This window comes from Molothrus aeneus, chromosome 3, assembly GCF_037042795.1.
Source record: "Molothrus aeneus isolate 106 chromosome 3, BPBGC_Maene_1.0, whole genome shotgun sequence".
Classification (NCBI taxonomy): domain Eukaryota; kingdom Metazoa; phylum Chordata; class Aves; order Passeriformes; family Icteridae; genus Molothrus; species Molothrus aeneus.
Genome location: NC_089648.1, coordinates 113239953 through 113255541, shown reverse-complemented (window position 1 = coordinate 113255541; position 15589 = coordinate 113239953). Strand labels below are relative to the sequence as shown.

Genomic DNA, 15589 nt, shown 5'->3' with positions numbered 1-15589 from the left:
GCCCCGCCGCTCCCGCCCCGCCCGGGCCCCGCCGGGAGCCCCGAGAGCCGCGGAGCCGCAGCCCCGGGCCGGGCTCGGGCCGGGCTCTGCTCCCGCCGGGGCCCGGGGCTCGGTGCCGCCATCTCCCGCTGCCGGAGCTGCCGCTCCCCGGGCACCGCCCGCTGCTGCCGCGCCCCTCCCGGGGCCTCCGCTCCGCACCGCGGCTCCTCCCGGGGCTCTCTTTGCCCTCGGCCACGCTCGGCCGGGCGTGCGGCGTTCGGGATGCCAAAAATGCCTATTTTATGGTTGGCTTATCGCAAACATTCAAATGAATATTATATGTGTTATGTTAGAAAGTTATGCTGTATTAATTTTCTTAAGTAGTGTGTTAAATATGGTTTTAGGTTAAAACATAATGTTAAAATAGAAACTATGCTATGTCAGATACTTGTTTTAAAGAAAGGACTCACACCGAGATAGCAGCCACAGGACACCGAAATCTTTCAGAGAAAAAGAATTTTTTGCTCCCTTATCAGAAGAAATGAACTTCTTCCTGCCTCCTCAGCCCTGAAAATGCAGTCAGGATTCAGAGGAAGCAGCTGACACTGCCCAGCCAGAATCCTGTGTTTGAATGGAATTTATGCATCATGGATGAGCTGTATGAATATGCAACAGGCTGTTGCTTTTAAGGGTTAATCCTCTGTTAATGTGGGGCCTTTTTCGGGCTTATTTTGCCCAGAAAAGGTACCCGGACTGTCCTTAACTCTTTGTTTTTATTGTCTCGTATTGTCCTAATTCAAATTGTCCAAATTATTATTACTCTGATTGTATTGCTATTTTTATAACCATTTTATTGCTATTAAACTTTTAAAATGTTAAAACCAATTGATTAGCGATTTTCTCATCAGCAAACCCAGAGTTTATTTGTAAAATCAAATCTCTGTTTCCGTTCACCAGTCAGTGCAATCCTTGCCAGTGTTTCTTTTATCCCCCAGCGCTGGTTTTAGCTCCCTGCAGACCCAGGGTTTGTTTGTAAAGACAAACCCACCGTTCCTCTCAGGGCCAAGCTGTGACCATCCCGTGCTCTGCCCCGTCCATCCCGACAGCTCAGGCTGCTGCTGGGGGGATTGGAGGGTAAATTGGAGCTGGCAATACCCCAAACTGCACAAAAGAGCCTTTTCACAGTGCCAGGCTGTGGGAGCCCAGGAGATTCCTCTGGCTGCCCTGGAGGGCTCCAGCCCCTGCCCAGGGGGCTCAGGGGCCCTGGCACGGAGCCCAAGCCCCCTGGGCCTTTGATTGAGCCCTTGGCAAAAACAATTCCCAACCTTGTATGAAGGATTACAAGCCATGCCAGTTTAAATAGAATGATAGTGAATTTATCACAGGGTGAAAAATAGATTTTGGGGTTTTAGAATGGGGGTTCAGGGGGCAAGATGGAGGAATCTGGGCGTGTCCAGCCTTTCTGCTTCTTCTTCTTCTTGGCCTCCATCTTCTGCTGTGATGGAGGCACTTTTGGACTGGTTTAGAGTAGAAGCTCACTGTCTAACACAGGTGATGGGTATTGGGAAGTTATTGTAAACATTGTACAGGTAGTTTTTAGTATAAAGACATAACTCTGCCCTGGGGGCAGGCAGAGTGCCTGGACTGTCCTGCTGGACGGACCTCGGCAGGGCAGGAGAAGGAATTTTATAGATAAGGAACAATAAACACCCTTGAGACCGAGAAATGAAGAGCTCTGGCTCCTTCTTCAAGCGCCGGGCTGGGAACAGAGACTTTGAGCACATCTCGGGGTCAGAGTGAGCACAGAGCGCCCGAGACCAGGCCCAGAGCCCCTCGCTGGGGCTCTCATTCCATCGGGGTTGGTCTTTTCTCACCCTTGGACTCCCGGCTTCAGCTCAGCCTTTGGGGTCCCACGTTTCTCTCTTGCCCCAGGGTCCCCAAAGCCCAAACCGGAGCTGTGAGGGCACCCAAATGTAGGAACGTGCTCTCTGTTGAGGCAGGGATTAAATTATTCTTTGTCTGTTTAAAAAGGCAAGGAGCCCACGAGTTTCTCTCCCCAGTTTGGTAAACAGGCACCTCAGAGGACCTTTAAGACTTCACCTCAAACCCGAGGTTACCTAATTAGACACAGGCTAAAAAGTCTCATTTAGGTAATTCAGGAGAACAAGAAAAGAACAAAGGAAATAATCATTTTGTGGGGTGTTCTAGTAGGAGTAAGGACATCTTGCCCCTGGCTCGGTTTTTCTCTGTAAGAGCTTTGTTATTTTGCTTTTCATTAAACCTTTTCCCGTTTCCAACGCTACCTCAGAAGCCATCCTGCTGATTTGATGCCATTCGGGGTAGCTGAGCTATCTCAGGTGTAATCAATTCTGAGAGCTCCTAGGACCTCGCTCAAAGACAAACCCTAAAACTTTCCCTGGGTAAATGGGCAGAGCTGCACTTTCTGTGCCTTTTCCAGGGAATATGCAAACTGCCCAGAGTCATTTGGAAAAGTTAATTGTGCATTTACCTTGGAAAAGTTAATTGTGCATTTACCTTGCACAGCAAACCCTGCCCCAGCAGTGGCAAAGGGCACTCGGGCACGTGGAGAAAGCGATGGGCTCATTCTGCGTTCCCAGACCCGAATTCCATGGGATGTCCGAGGGATTTCCTGCCCTGGGGGATTTCCTACTCTGAGGATTTCCTGCCCTGGGGGATTTCCTGCTGCTGCAGGAACAACACCAACCTTTTACTCCAAGGTCCCTCACAGCCAGTAAGGACAGAACAGGATATTCCAGTTCTGTCCACTGGAAAATCCACGGCTCCATTCCCGGCTCAAGTGGGCCCAAAGGATTCAGGGAGACAGGAGATGCCTGCAGTCCCCTTCAGCCCAGCCCAGCTTCTTCCTCTTGTGCTTTTCCCTCGTGTCTGTGCTCAGCCCGTCCTGCCTGCAGCCCACACCGCGATATTTTGGAGGTGTCAATCCCAGCTCAGGAGCTGCCCCTGCTCAGGCCTCGCCTTCTGCCCCTGCACTGCCCTGGCACAGATTTGGTCATTTCTGCCCCTGGCACAGATTTGGTCATTTCTGTCCCTGATAGAGATTTGGTCATTTCTGCCCCTGGCACAGATTTGGGCATTTCTGCCCCTGACTCAGAATTTGGTCATTTCTGTCCCTGGCACAGATTTGGGCATTTCTGCCCCTGACACAGATTTGGGCATTTCTGCCCCTGGCACAGATTTGGTCATTTCTGCCCCTGATAGAGATTTGGTCATTTCTGCCCCTGGCACAGATTTGGTCATTTCTGCCCCTGATAGAGATTTGGTCATTTCTGTCCCTGGCACAGATTTGGGCATTTCTGTCCCTGACACAGATTTGGTCATTTCTGCCCCTGATAGAGATTTGGGCATTTCTGTCCTTGGCACAGATTTGGTCATTTCTGCCCCTGGCACAGATTTGGGCATTTCTTGTGGCTCTTCTCCTCCCCTTGTGCTCCCTCCCGTGGCTGCGGGCACCCCCTGGGCAATCCCCATCCTCTCTGCCCCGCGTCCTTCCCGGAGTTCCCATCCCAGACCCGGCACGGAGTGCGAGCAGCACCGTGCGAGACAGCGCCGTGCCTGCTTCCCGTGCCGGGCCTGGGGCCGTTTGGGGACTGGTTCTGTTCTGGATCGGGATATGTTCGGGGTCTGCTTCCGTTTGGGATCTGATCGTGATCTGGTTCTGTTTGGGGTCTGGGTCCGTTCGGGATCCAGTTCTGTTTGGGGTCTGTATCTGTCCGGGTCCTGGATCCTTTTGGAATCTGGTTCTGCTCGGGATCCGGCTCCGTTCGGGATCGGGATCCATTCAGAATCCGGTTCCGATCTGGTTCGGATCGGGATCCGGTTCGGTTCGGGATACGGTTCCGATCGGGATCAGGTACCGTTCTGGATCCGTTCGGGCTCTGGATCCGTTCCGGGTCCGGTTCCGTTCGGGACGATCCCGACGCGCCCGGGAAGGGGGGGGCTGGGGGGGGCACTCCGCCGCGCCGCCAGGGGGCGCTGTCCCGACGGAACACCCCGAAAAGGGGGCGTGGCCATGCAAATGACGGCGGGGCAGGGGACGGTGCCGTGTGGACTTGTGGGCGTGTCCATGCAGATTTGTCCCCGCCGCGCGGTGCATGCCGGGCCCGAGCCCGCGCCGAGCCCGCGCTGTCCAGGCGCGTCCGCGGGCTCGGCGCGGGCCGGGCCGGGCCGGGCCGTGCGGGCCGGGGCGCAGCGCGGGGCCGGGCGGTGGCGGGGCCGGGGCGGGTCCGGGCGTGTGCTGGGCGGGCGTGCGGCGGGCGGGGCAGGCGGGCGGTGGGGGAGGTCGGGCATACTTACCTGGCAGGGGAGACACCATGATCAGGCAGGTGGTTTTCCCAGGGCGAGGCTCATCCCTTGCACTCCGGGTGTGCTGACCCCTGCGATTTCCCCAAATGCGGGAAACTCGACTGCATAATTTGTGGTAGTGGGGGACTGCGTTCGCGCTCTCCCCTGGTCATGCGGTTAAAAACAGATTGAAACCACTCGGCTTCTGCTGAGCTTTTCTTATTACCGTAGTTTCTTGGTCCGGCCTGGCTTTGCCCCTTCCAAGATCACTTCCTACCCCACTAAATTCTGTACCCCGCAGAACCCCGCCCGGGCCGAGGCAGGAGCAGCTGCTACGGTCGCTCCGGGCTTTTACAGCCCAATTGATCTCTAAACTGGTCATCCAATTTCTCAACCCTGCTCTCCTCACACGGAGTGGTCCCAGAGCCTCCACTCGGGTGCACTCCCGCTTCCCACCGTCCTGCCGCGGGTCTGTCAGCACAGAGGAACCCCCAGGGCAGGCAGTGAGTGCAGGACCCTGCAGCGACCCCCAGCACGCAGTGTTACCACACGAGTTTATTTAAATAAAACCGAACACAGATGCAGCGTTGCGACCGGAGTGATGGACCAGACAAGCGATGCGACAGGGACGTGGCAGCCGGGGCGGGCGGGCGCTGCGAGCCCTGGCGGTGACCCAGCCCAGCCCCGGCTCCCGGGGGCCACCGGCGAGAGGAGAGGGCCCGCTGCCGTTCCGTGCCGTGCTGAGCACAGCCCCCTCTCCGGGACCCCCGTGGCTGCCGTGGCCGCGCTGGGCTGGGCTCTGCTTTTCCCCTTCCCAGGAAGCTGAACCCACTTCTCTCTCCTTTGCTCCGTGGCCTCCCACTCCAGCAGGTTGGCACTCGCTCTGCCACGGGGGTCCTGGGGCCCGGAGGGTCCCAGCAAGGTGAGCAGCCCCCAGGACCGGGCCTCCCTTCTCACTCTCACCGGGGCAGGATGTGGCGCTCGCTCACACCGGGGGGACAACAGAAATAAATACGGGGAGGGGGTGGCACGGGCAGGCCCCGGCCGGGGCCAGAGCCCGTCCCCAGCCCCAGCCCCGGCGCAGCCGCGCTCCTCGCCCGGGGATGTCGGCTGCTTATGGAGATGGTGCTTCCCCACCCCGGAGCTGCCCGTGGCGTGTGACTGACGGGGCGCGGGCTCGGAGCTCGATGTCTGTGGTGGGGGGCGGCGCGGGGGGCGCAGGGGGCGCGGGCCGGGGCTAGTACTCGTCCTGCTCCTCTGGCGGCTGCTCCTCCAGCTCGTCATCCTCCGGTGGGGCAAAGCCCTCCTGGGGGGAGCAGGGGTGGCACGGGTGGGCACACCGACCTCCACCCGGCTTGGCAAAGCCCTGGCACCCCACAGAATGAGCACGGACGGCTCGGGGGGGAAGGGAGTCCCTCCCTGCCCAGGGAATTCCCGGGATCAGGACAGGGACATGGGCTCCACCCCTCACCTCCGTGGCATAGAGCACGCTGACGATGCCGGTGATGATGGGGCTGTTCTCGTTCTCGTGCTCCTGGCAGATGAGCTCGATGTCCCGCAGTTTGCTGAAGTAGAAATCCCGCTCCTTCTCCAGCCCGTCCACTGTCAGCTTCAGGTCCATCAGCTGTGCGAGGGGGAAACGTTCAAAACCTTCAGCCCCCAGCCCCAGGGTGCCCCCCAGCCGCGGGCAGGGACCCTGCCCTCCCTACCTGCTGGTTGAGCTCCAGGATCTGCGCGTCAGCCTCGGTGCCGCCGTTGCGGGCGGCGGGCGAGTTTTTCCGTAGGATCCCGCTGGGCGCGTTGCCGAGGCGGGCTGGGTTCGGGCTGTTCTTGGGGCCCGTGGGCGAGGTCCTCTGGGGCACTTGACAGCACACGGGGACCAATGGGTTAATGCTGGCTGGGGGGGGCTGCCAGCAGGGACCACCCCCCGTGCATTGAGTGGGGGGCAGCAGCCAGGGCAGGCTGTGCAGAGCTGCAGATCCAGGCTCTCCCACCTTCAGCCTCCCGCCTGCCTCAGCTTCCTTCCCCCGGTAAATCTCACCCCCAGCCCTCCAAAGGTGCCCATGGCTTGTTTGGGGTTCGGCATGGGGGCTGAGGAGGCCTCAAACCTTGACAGCTCCCACTGGGCCAGCACAGGGAGCCCCCAGTGCCCATGGGAGCTGCATGGCACAGGGGGGATGGCAGCCAGGGGTGACAAACCAGCCCGGGCCAGGCTGAGCAGGCAGGTGGAGCAGCCAGGATCCCTGTGCTCGGCAGTCTGGGTGTCCTGCAGCCCCCCCGTGGCAGGCAGGCAGGCAGAGCAGGGCAGGGCAGGGCAGGGCAGGGCAGGCAGCAGAGCAGGGCACAGGCAGGGGCAGGGGGACGCCTGGCTGTGACCAGGGGTGCAGAGGGCAGGGGGCAGCACTCGCTGAGGGACAGCCCCGGACATTACCTGCAGTGCCAATGGGTTTCTTGGGTTTGTTGTAGATGTGATCACCTGGGTTAGGGGGGGGCGCCACGTCCTGGCCCTGCCGCGCCAGCAGCGGGTTGTACTCCTTCCCGTCGTAGTTGGCATCAAAGAACTTCTTGAACCACTGGATGAACTCAAAATTGTCCTGGAACTTGCCCTTCACCAGCCGCTCCACGGCGATGATCTGGGGGCACACGGGGGCTCAGCGGGGACGCTGGCACAGGGACGCCAGCCTCCCACGGGGTGACAGCCCCCGCTCTCCCCATGCACCTACTTTGTCCACTCCCATCTTCTTGAAGGCGGCCTGCAGCACCTTGAAGTTGTGGATGTACTCGTGCTCCAGCTTGGCCTGGAACTTCACCTTGCGCAGGTGCACGCAGCCGGGGAACAGCATGTCCATGAACTGGCAATAGGCAGCCCCTGCGCCGGGCCCAGCCACGGTCACGGGGAGCTGGGGGCACCCTGGCAGTGCCCCCCGTGTCCCCCACAAGCCCACCTGAGCAGAGCTGCTCGATCTTGGTGTAGTTGAGCTGCAGGGAGTCATTGACCCAGGCCAGCATGTCATGGCGGCTCAGGTTCTCGCTGGTCACCGACGTGGAGTACACATTGACGGCCATGCCCCAGCTGCCAAGAGATGGGGGCACACTGGCACCCCGGGCACCCCAACCCCACTCCAGGGGCACTGGGACCCGGGGTGCCCATCCCACCCAGGCTCCAACACCAGCGGCACTGGGACCCGGGGCATCCATCCCAACTGTGCTCCAACACCAGGGGCACTGGGACCTGGGGTGCCCATCCCAGCTGTGCTCCAGCACCAGGGGCACTGGGACCCGGGGCATCCATCCCAACTGTGCTCCAGCACCAGGGGCACTGGGACCTGGGGTGCCCATCCCACCCAGGCTCCAACACCAGGGGCACTGGGACCCAGGGCATCCATCCCAGCTGTGCTCCAGCACCAGGGGCACTGGGACCCAGGGCATCCATCCCAACTGTGCTCCAACACCAGGGGCACTGGGACCCGGGGCATCCATCCCAGCTGTGCTCCAGCACCAGGGGCACTGGGACCCGAGGCATCCATCCCAACTGTGCTCCAGCACCAGGGGCACTGGGACCTGGGGCATCCATCCCAACTGTGCTCCAATGCCAGGGGCACTGGGACCTGGGGTGCCCATCCCACCCAGACTCCAACATAGGGGGCAGGGGTCCCAGAACGCAGGCACTGCCGAGGGGATGCCAGCCCTGCCCAGGGCACTGCCCCTGTGCCCGGGGGCTGCTGCCCTGGGTGAGCCCAGGGGCTCCTGGGGGCTGCTGCCCATAAGCAGCTTAGGGCCCCCATCTCCGGCCCCCGGTGCTGCCTAATCTGCCGGGGCCGGGATCGGGGTCCATTAGAGCAGGGCTTAGAGGGGCAACATCTGCCGGCAGGCGGCCTCCGCCCAGATGGCCGGGGGCTGCGGGACCCCCCGCTGCAGCGCCAGCCCGGCAGGGCTCGGGGCGCCGCAGCAGAGTGGGGGGCGCGGAGCCCCACGGTCACGGTCCCGCACAAACGCTCCGCTGCAGCCCCCGCGGAGCCGCCCCTTCCCGGAGCGGGGGTCCCGGTGCTCCCGCGCCCCCCCGCCCGGCAGCGGCGGCAGCGGCGCCGTTAATCCGCTTCCCTCCGCGGCGAGGGGGGCCGCGGGCCGGGCCAGCTGCCAGGCGGGGGCAGGGGGGGAGTGCAGCCCCCAGACCCCCCTCCAGTGCCACATCCCAGGGGAATGCGGGGGGGGCAGCAGCAGCAGCAGCAGCAGCAGCGCGCATCTGCGCCCTGGGGCTGCGGCGCCGGGGCCTGCGGGGCGCTGCCGCCCCCGGGCCCGTTTGGGGGGCGGAAGGTCCCGGTGGCCGCAGTGCCCCCGTGTCCGGTAGAGCACCGCGGTGACTCAGCACCGGCGATGCCGCAGCCGGTTGAACCCCCCGGCGGCTGAGCCCATCCGGGACCCCCGAGCCCCCCGTGTTACCGCACGCACCCGCCGTGGGGGGGGTCGGTATTTTTAGCCGCCGCCGCAGCGGCTGGAACCGAGGCCCCCGCGCCGCCGCCGCCCCCGCACGGCGAGGTGCGCACCGGCCCGCTCCCGGTACCGGCGAGAGCCGCGGCCCGTCCCGCGCCCGTTTGGCGGCGTGGCGGCAGCGGGGCGCGGGCAGGGGTCCCCCCGGGGCCGCCCCCATCGCGCCCCCATCCCCTTGCTCCGGCGGCGGAGCTGAGTCATGCGCGGCGCTGAGCCAGAGCCACGCGCACTGCGGTGCCGCGGCTGCCGGTACCGGGGCTGCGGCGGGGGCGGCGGCGGGGCACGGGGCTGGGGCTGGGGCTGCCTGCCCGCACGGTGAGGAGCAGCTGACACCCCCCTGCCATCGCCGGCCCTTCCCCAAATAACGGGGCAGCAGCCGAAGCATCGCCCGGGCCGGGCGGGGGATGCCCGCGGGACCGGCGCGGCCGCCGGGGCTCTGCGGCATCGCCCGTGCTGGGGAACGGGGCAGGGACCCGCAGGCTCCCCGCCGGGATGAAGCGGGGGTGTCACCGCGCCAGCCGCACCTCGAGTCCCGCACACGCCGGCACACGTGAGAGCGCGGGGGCGAACCCTGACACGGGGGGAGCACCGTGATCCCCACCGAGCACCGTGACACGGGGGGAGCTCCCACCGAGCACCGTGACACGGGGGGAGCTCCGTGATCCCCACCGAGAGCCCTGCTCCACACCGAGCACTCTGACACGCGGAGGGAACCGTGATCCCGCCGGGAGCACCGTGACCCCGCCAGGCACCGGCGCGTCCCGAGGCGGAGCGGGGACACAGCCCGGTGCCACCCAGCCCGTCCCCGCCGCCTTCCGAGCCCCGGGCGCAGCGCGGAGCCCGCCCCGGTGTAACGACAGGGCAGCCGGTGCCCGCGGCACCCTCCGACCCGCTGCCGCCCCGACGCCGGGGATGGACGCGCCCAGGGCCGGGAGCCTCCGGCCCGGCCGGTTTGCCGCCGGCTCTTGCCAAAAAAAAACCGAATGAAAAATAAGAATTGAGGCCGGATTCCCGGCGGGCCGAGAGGAGAGGGGTCGGTTGGTGCCGGGCGCCCGGCCGGGCGGGGGACGCTTACCGCTGCATTTTAATTGTCCGGGCGGGAGCCGCTAATCACGGCCCGACGGCCGCCGAAGCCCCGGGCGTGCGTCCGTGCCCGTCCCGCGGCGCTGCCGGGGCGCACGCAGAGGTCGTCCGGGCCCGGTCCCACGGCGCAGCCCCCGCGGCCGCTCTGCCCAAACAAACGGGAGCAGAGTGAGGCCGAGGGCGGCACCGGCGGCGGGCACCGGGAGCTGAGCGGCACCGCGGTACTGCCGGTGCGAACTGGGCTGCTGCGACTGGCGGCTTCTATTTTGGGAGCCGTCCCGGTGGCTTCTCAAGTGACAAACATGCCAGGGGGGTGGCAGACAGCCCGGCGGGGGCCGAGCGCCGTGCGGGGCTGGCAGCGGGCACGGTGGCCCGGGCGATGGTCGCCCACGTGCCCCCCGGGAGCCCCCCGGAGCCGCTTCCCCCCACCCCGAGCGGAGCATCCCCGCGCTCCGGTGGGCACGGCTGGGTTGGCCGGGGGCCGGCAGCGCCCAGCTCCGCTCCGGCTCCATCCCCAGCTCCGTACCGGCTCCGGCCCCGGCACCCTTCCCCGGTTCCCGGCGGCGGCAGCGCCCGTCCCAGCTCGCGGCGAGGCACGGCGGCCGTTCAGGCACCGGGAGCTGCCTGGCGGCTCCCGGCGGCGATGCCCGCCCGCCCCAATCCCCCCGCCGCGCTCGGCTCCCGCTAACCTAAATAACTCGGTACGGCGGCGGCGGGAGCATGTGCAGAGCGCGGCCCTCCCCCCGCTCCTGAAATATTAATGCCGCGGGATGAGCCGAGCCGAGCCGAGCCGAGCCGAGCCGAGCTGAGCCGAGCCGAGCCGAGCCGAGCCGAGCCGAGCTGAGCCGAGCCGAGCTGAGCCGAGCCGGGCCGGGCCGAGCCGAGCCGAGCCGAGCTGAGCCGAGCCGAGCCGAGCCGAGCCGGACCGGGCCGGGCCGAGCCGAGCCGAGGCGGGAACACGCTGGCATCCCCGGCCGGGACAGCGTGCCCGGGACACGCCGCCGGGCAGGGCTGTCCCCAAAGTGTCCCCAAAGGGACCACACCGTGCGCGCTCAGGACATCCCCGGGAGTCCCGGGACCCTGCGGGGTGTCAGAGACCGGGGCTGCGGGCCCGGCCCGGCGGGAGGAGCCGCTCGGGAAGATCCCGGCGAGAGATGGGTCTGGATATCCCGGGAGTGGCGGGGGAGCGCAGAGAAGGGCACCGGGCCCATCCCGACACGCGCGCGTCCCTGACAGCGTCACCTCACCGGGGACACCGCCGTACCGGTGCCGGGCCGCCATGAGTGCGAGGACCGGGAGCGCGTCACGCTCGGTGTGTCACGCTCGGTGTGTCACGCTTGGTGTGTCACGGTGACAGCCACCTGCCGCTCCGGACCGCCACGGCGGCATCGCCCGCGGGACGGGACCGGCGGCACCGGCAGCGCCCGAGCGGCGGCGGCCCGCGTCCCGCAGGTCTCCGGGTGATGCCCAGTACCGGCAGCGATGCCCGGTGCTGCTCGGGGCAGACGCTGCAGCTCCCGGCGTGCCGTACCGGTGCAGTGCCGTGCCGTGCTGGGGCCGTTCCGTGACGTGCCCGCGGGCCCGCGGGAGCCGCGGCCGGGACGCAGGAGCGGCCGCCGCTGAGTCAGGCCGGGCCCGGCCGCCACCGACCCCGCGGGACCGCTCGGCCCCGCCGCTCGGCCCGGACCCGTTCGCGGCCCGGCTCCAAACGCTCCATCCCCGGCGTTACCGCACGAACCGCCCCCCTCACCTCGGCACGCTCCATGGCCCCTCGCCCCTCTGGCCTCGCTCCTCCAGCCCCGTTCCCGGCCCGGCCCCGCCGCTCCATCCCCAAGGCCCCGCGGCCCCCCCGGCCGGTGCTGCCGGGCGGCGGCGGCCGGTGCGGGGATGCGGCGGATGGCAGCAGCGCCGCCCGCTCCCCTCCTTGCCCCAGGGCGGCCCCGCTGCACTCACCGCTCGGCCGCGGCCGCCGCCGCTCCGTTGCCCCCGCTCCGCCGCTCCGGGACCGGGACCGGGACCGGGACCGGGCCGGAACCGCACGGACCGACCGCGCCTGCGCCGCCCCCCCCGCGGGCGGTGCCAACGGCCCCGTTCCGCCCCCGCTGCCATGGCAACGGGCAAAGCCACGCCCACTCTCCGCGTTGAAATGGGTTGGCCACGCCCCATTTGGCGTCGCAACGGGCCCGGTCACGCCCCTCTTTGCTGCCATGGCAACGCGCATGGCCACGCCCCCTCCGCCATGACAACAGACATGGCCGCGCCCCTGTCGCCATGGCAACGGGCCCGACCAGCGCCCCCTGGTGGCGGGAGGCGACTTCTGCACCCCCAGAGCCCGCGGGGACCCCCCGACACCCCCAGACCCCCCAATCCCCACCAGAGCCCCCTAAACATCCCCAGACCCCCTAAACACCCACTAAACACCCCCAGACCCCTCCCTGAACACCCCCAGATCCCCTAAACACCCCCTAAACACCTCCAGACCCCCCCTGAACACCTCCAGACCCCCATAAACACCCCCAGACCTCTCCCTGATCACCCCCAGACCCCCCTGAACACTTCCAGACCCCCCCAAACACCCCCTAAACACACCCAGAGCTCCCCTGAATACCCCCCGAAACACTCCCAGACCCCCCAAACCCCCCAAGACCCGCCAAACACCCCCTAAACGCCCCCAGAGTCCTCGGGGACACCCCAAACACCCCCAGACCCCCTAAACACCCCCAGATACCCCCAGAACCCCCAAACACCCCTTAAACACCTCCTAAATACCACCAGAGTCCCCCTAAACACCTCCTAAACACCCCCAGACGCCCCCAAACACCCTCAGACCCCCCTAAACACCCCTCAAACACCCCTAGGCCCCCCTAAACACCCCCAGAGCCCTCGGGGACTCCCCAAACACCCCCAGGCCCCCTAAACACCCCTTAAACACTCCCAGACCTCCCCAGATCCCCCTAAACACCCCCCAAAAACCCTCTAAACCGGCCCCCGACCCCCCTTATACACCCCCAGACCCCCCTAAACACCCCCAGAGCCCTCGGGGACCCTCAGGACCGTTCTGTGACCCTTCAGGACTCTCTTCCTGGGGCCCCCACCTGGAGCCCCCCAAGACCCCTCTAAGACCCTGGGACCTGTGGGACCCACCCCCTGACACCCCCAGAGCCCCCAGAGCCCCAAGTGTCCCTGTGACACCCCTGTGGCACACCCAGAGCCCCCAGATCCCCAAGTGTCCCTGTGACACCCCTGTGGCACACCCAGAGCCCCCAGATCCCCAAGTGTCCCTGTGACACCCCCGTGGCACACCCAGAGCCCCCAGATCCCCAAGTGTCCCTGTGACACCCCCTGACACCCCCAGAGCCCCCAGAGCCCCAAGTGTCCCTGTGACACCCCTGTGGCACACCCAGAGCCCCCAGATCCCCAAGTGTCCCTGTGACACCCCCTGACACCCCCAGAGCCCCCAGATCCCCAAGTGTCCCTGTGACACCCCTGTGGCACACCCAGAGCCCCCAGAGCCCCAAGTGTCCCTGTGACACCCCTGTGGCACACCCAGAGCCCCCAGATCCCCAAGTGTCCCTGTGACACCCCTGTGGCACACCCAGAGCCCCCAGAGCCCCAAGTGTCCCTGTGACACCCCTGTGGCACACCCAGAGCCCCCAGATCCCCAAGTGTCCCTGTGACACCCCCGTGGCACACCCAGAGCCCCCAGATCCCCAAGTGTCCCTGTGACACCCCCGTGGCACACCCAGAGCCCCCAGAGCCCCAAGTGTCCCTGTGACACCCCTGTGGCACACCCAGAGCCCCCAGAGCCCCAAGTGTCCCTGTGGCACACCCAGAGCCCCCAGATCCCCAAGTGTCCCTGTGACACCCCTGTGGCACACCCAGAGCCCCCAGAGCCCCAAGTGTCCCTGTGACACCCCTGTGGCACACCCAGAGGCCCCAGATCCCCAAGTGTCCCTGTGACACCCCTGTGGCACACCCAGAGCCCCCAGATCCCCAAGTGTCCCTGTGACACCCCCGTGGCACCCCCAGAGCCCCCAGAGCCCCAAGTGTCCCTGTGACACCCCCTGACACCCCCAGAGCCCCCAGAGCCCCAAGTGTCCCTGTGACACCCCTGTGGCACACCCAGAGCCCCCAGAGCCCCAAGTGTCCCTGTGACACCCCTGTGGCACACCCAGAGCCCCCAGATCCCACTCCACACCCCCAGCGCCCCCCACCCCCTGCACCCCCCGTGTTGGTGCCCCTGACTCAGGGCCAGCTCTGTGACCCCCCCCTTGTCTCCCGCCATGTCCCCATGTGTGTCCCCGTGTGCCCACACGTGTCCCCAAACCTTCACGCATGTCCCGTGTCCCCTTGTGTTCCATCTCCACGCCTGTCCCCACGCGTGTCCTCCCTGTGTCCCCATGGCCCCCTCTGTGTCCCTGTGTCCCCCCATATTCCCCAATGTCCCTGTCTCCCTCCATGTCTCTGCATGTCCCCCCGTGTCCCCCCATCCTCTGTCCCCCATGTCCCTGTGTCCCCATTGTCCCCTCTGTGTTCCTCTCTCTCCCCCATGTCCCCCCATGATCCCCTCAGTGTCCCCATGTCTGCCCCATGTCCCCGTGTCCCCATTTCCCCGTGCCTCCCCGTGTCCCCGTGTTCCTCTGTCCCCTCCATGTCCCCATGTCTCCCCCGTGTCCCTGTGTCCCCCCGTGTCCCCATGTCCGGTCTCTTCCTGTCTCCAGTGCAGAGTGGGGGTCCCTCACCCCCAGGGCAGTGTCCGTGGTGTCCCTCCCGCTGTCCCCTGTCCCTGTCCCTGTCCCCAGAGGCGCAGGCAGGGCTGTGAACGGTCTTTAATGAGCACACAACGGTTCCTACATCGGCCGTGTGGCACCGCGGGGACACGGGACCCCCCCGGGGCCACCGCCCCGAACACCTACAGGGACCTACGGGGGCACAGGGGACACGGGGGGACACCCCCGCAGGGACAGGGACCGGGGGGGACAGGGGACACGGGGGGACACCCCCGCAGGGACAGGGACCCGGGGGGACAGGGGACACGGGGGGACACCCCCGCGGGGACAGGGACCAGGGGGGGACAGGGGACACGGGGGGCAGGGGCTGTGACACCCCCGCAGGGACAGGGACCGGGGGGGACAGGGGACACGGGGGGACACCCCCGCAGGGACAGGGACCCGGGGGGACAGGGGACACGGGGGGACACCCCCGCGGGGACAGGGACCAGGGGGGGACAGGGGACACGGGGGGACACCCCCGCGGGGACAGGGACCAGGGGGGGACAGGGGACACGGGGACAGGGCTGGGGAGATGGCGGGGGTGACCCGGGAGGGGACATGGGAGCTCACCTGGCAGGGAGCAGTGACCTGGGAGGGGACCTGTGTGGGGATGGGGAGGGGCAGGGATGGGCATGGGGGCAGGGACAGAGCTTTGGGGGGGGCAGAAATGGGGGTCAGGGGCTGAGGTTGGGGGTCAGGATGGAGATGGGGCGTCAGGGATGGGGGACAGAGAGACGGGAATGGGGACAAGGATAGAGATGGGGACAGGGACAGAGCTTTGGGGTCTTGAGGGGGCAGAAATGGGGGTGCAGATGGGGGGGTCAGGGAGGGGGGCTGGGACAAGGGTCAGAGAGATGAGAATGGGGGGCTGGGGTTGGGATGGGGTCAGGATGGAGATGGGGGATCAGGGATGGGGGAGAACAGATGGGAATGGGGGGGCTGGG

The 15589-nt window shown here is 66.2% G+C and overlaps 1 protein-coding gene and 1 non-coding gene across 4 annotated transcripts; one reads left to right on the top strand and one right to left on the bottom strand.

The window, feature by feature from the left end:
• Positions 1 to 4306: 4306 nt before the first annotated feature.
• On the top strand, positions 4307 to 4470 carry LOC136555294 (U1 spliceosomal RNA). Its single transcript, XR_010783452.1, has one exon. It is a non-coding gene; the product is annotated as a U1 spliceosomal RNA (small nuclear RNA).
• Positions 4471 to 4839: 369 nt separating this feature from the next.
• On the bottom strand, positions 4840 to 11935 carry MAPRE3 (microtubule associated protein RP/EB family member 3). 3 transcript variants are annotated; one of them, XM_066547691.1, is made up of 8 exons: positions 10400 to 10415; positions 9866 to 10018; positions 7248 to 7375; positions 7026 to 7171; positions 6779 to 6935; positions 6012 to 6163; positions 5774 to 5926; positions 4840 to 5608 (listed from the first exon to the last, which is right to left on the bottom strand). In XM_066547691.1, exons 2-8 carry the CDS (start codon positions 9871 to 9873, stop codon positions 5540 to 5542), a joined length of 813 nt encoding a protein of 270 aa, XP_066403788.1. In that variant the 5' UTR covers positions 9874 to 10018; positions 10400 to 10415; the 3' UTR covers positions 4840 to 5539. The 3 variants fall into 3 exon arrangements, with proteins under 3 accessions (XP_066403788.1, XP_066403787.1, XP_066403786.1); XM_066547690.1 differs by lacking the exons at positions 9866 to 10018; positions 10400 to 10415 and adding an exon at positions 11827 to 11935 and having other exon boundaries at positions 6734 to 6935; XM_066547689.1 differs by lacking the exon at positions 10400 to 10415 and having other exon boundaries at positions 6734 to 6935.
• Between the last annotated feature and the right edge of the window lie 3654 nt (positions 11936 to 15589).

Coding starts and splice junctions, on each gene's coding strand:
- MAPRE3 (XM_066547689.1), bottom strand. Junction 7,172..7,247: donor GATCGAGCAGCTCTGCTCAG/GTGGGCTTGTGG, acceptor GGCCCGGCGCAG/GGGCTGCCTATTGCCAGTTC. Junction 6,164..6,733: donor GAAACCCATTGGCACTGCAG/GTAATGTCCGGG, acceptor TGTGCTGTCAAG/TGCCCCAGAGGACCTCGCCC.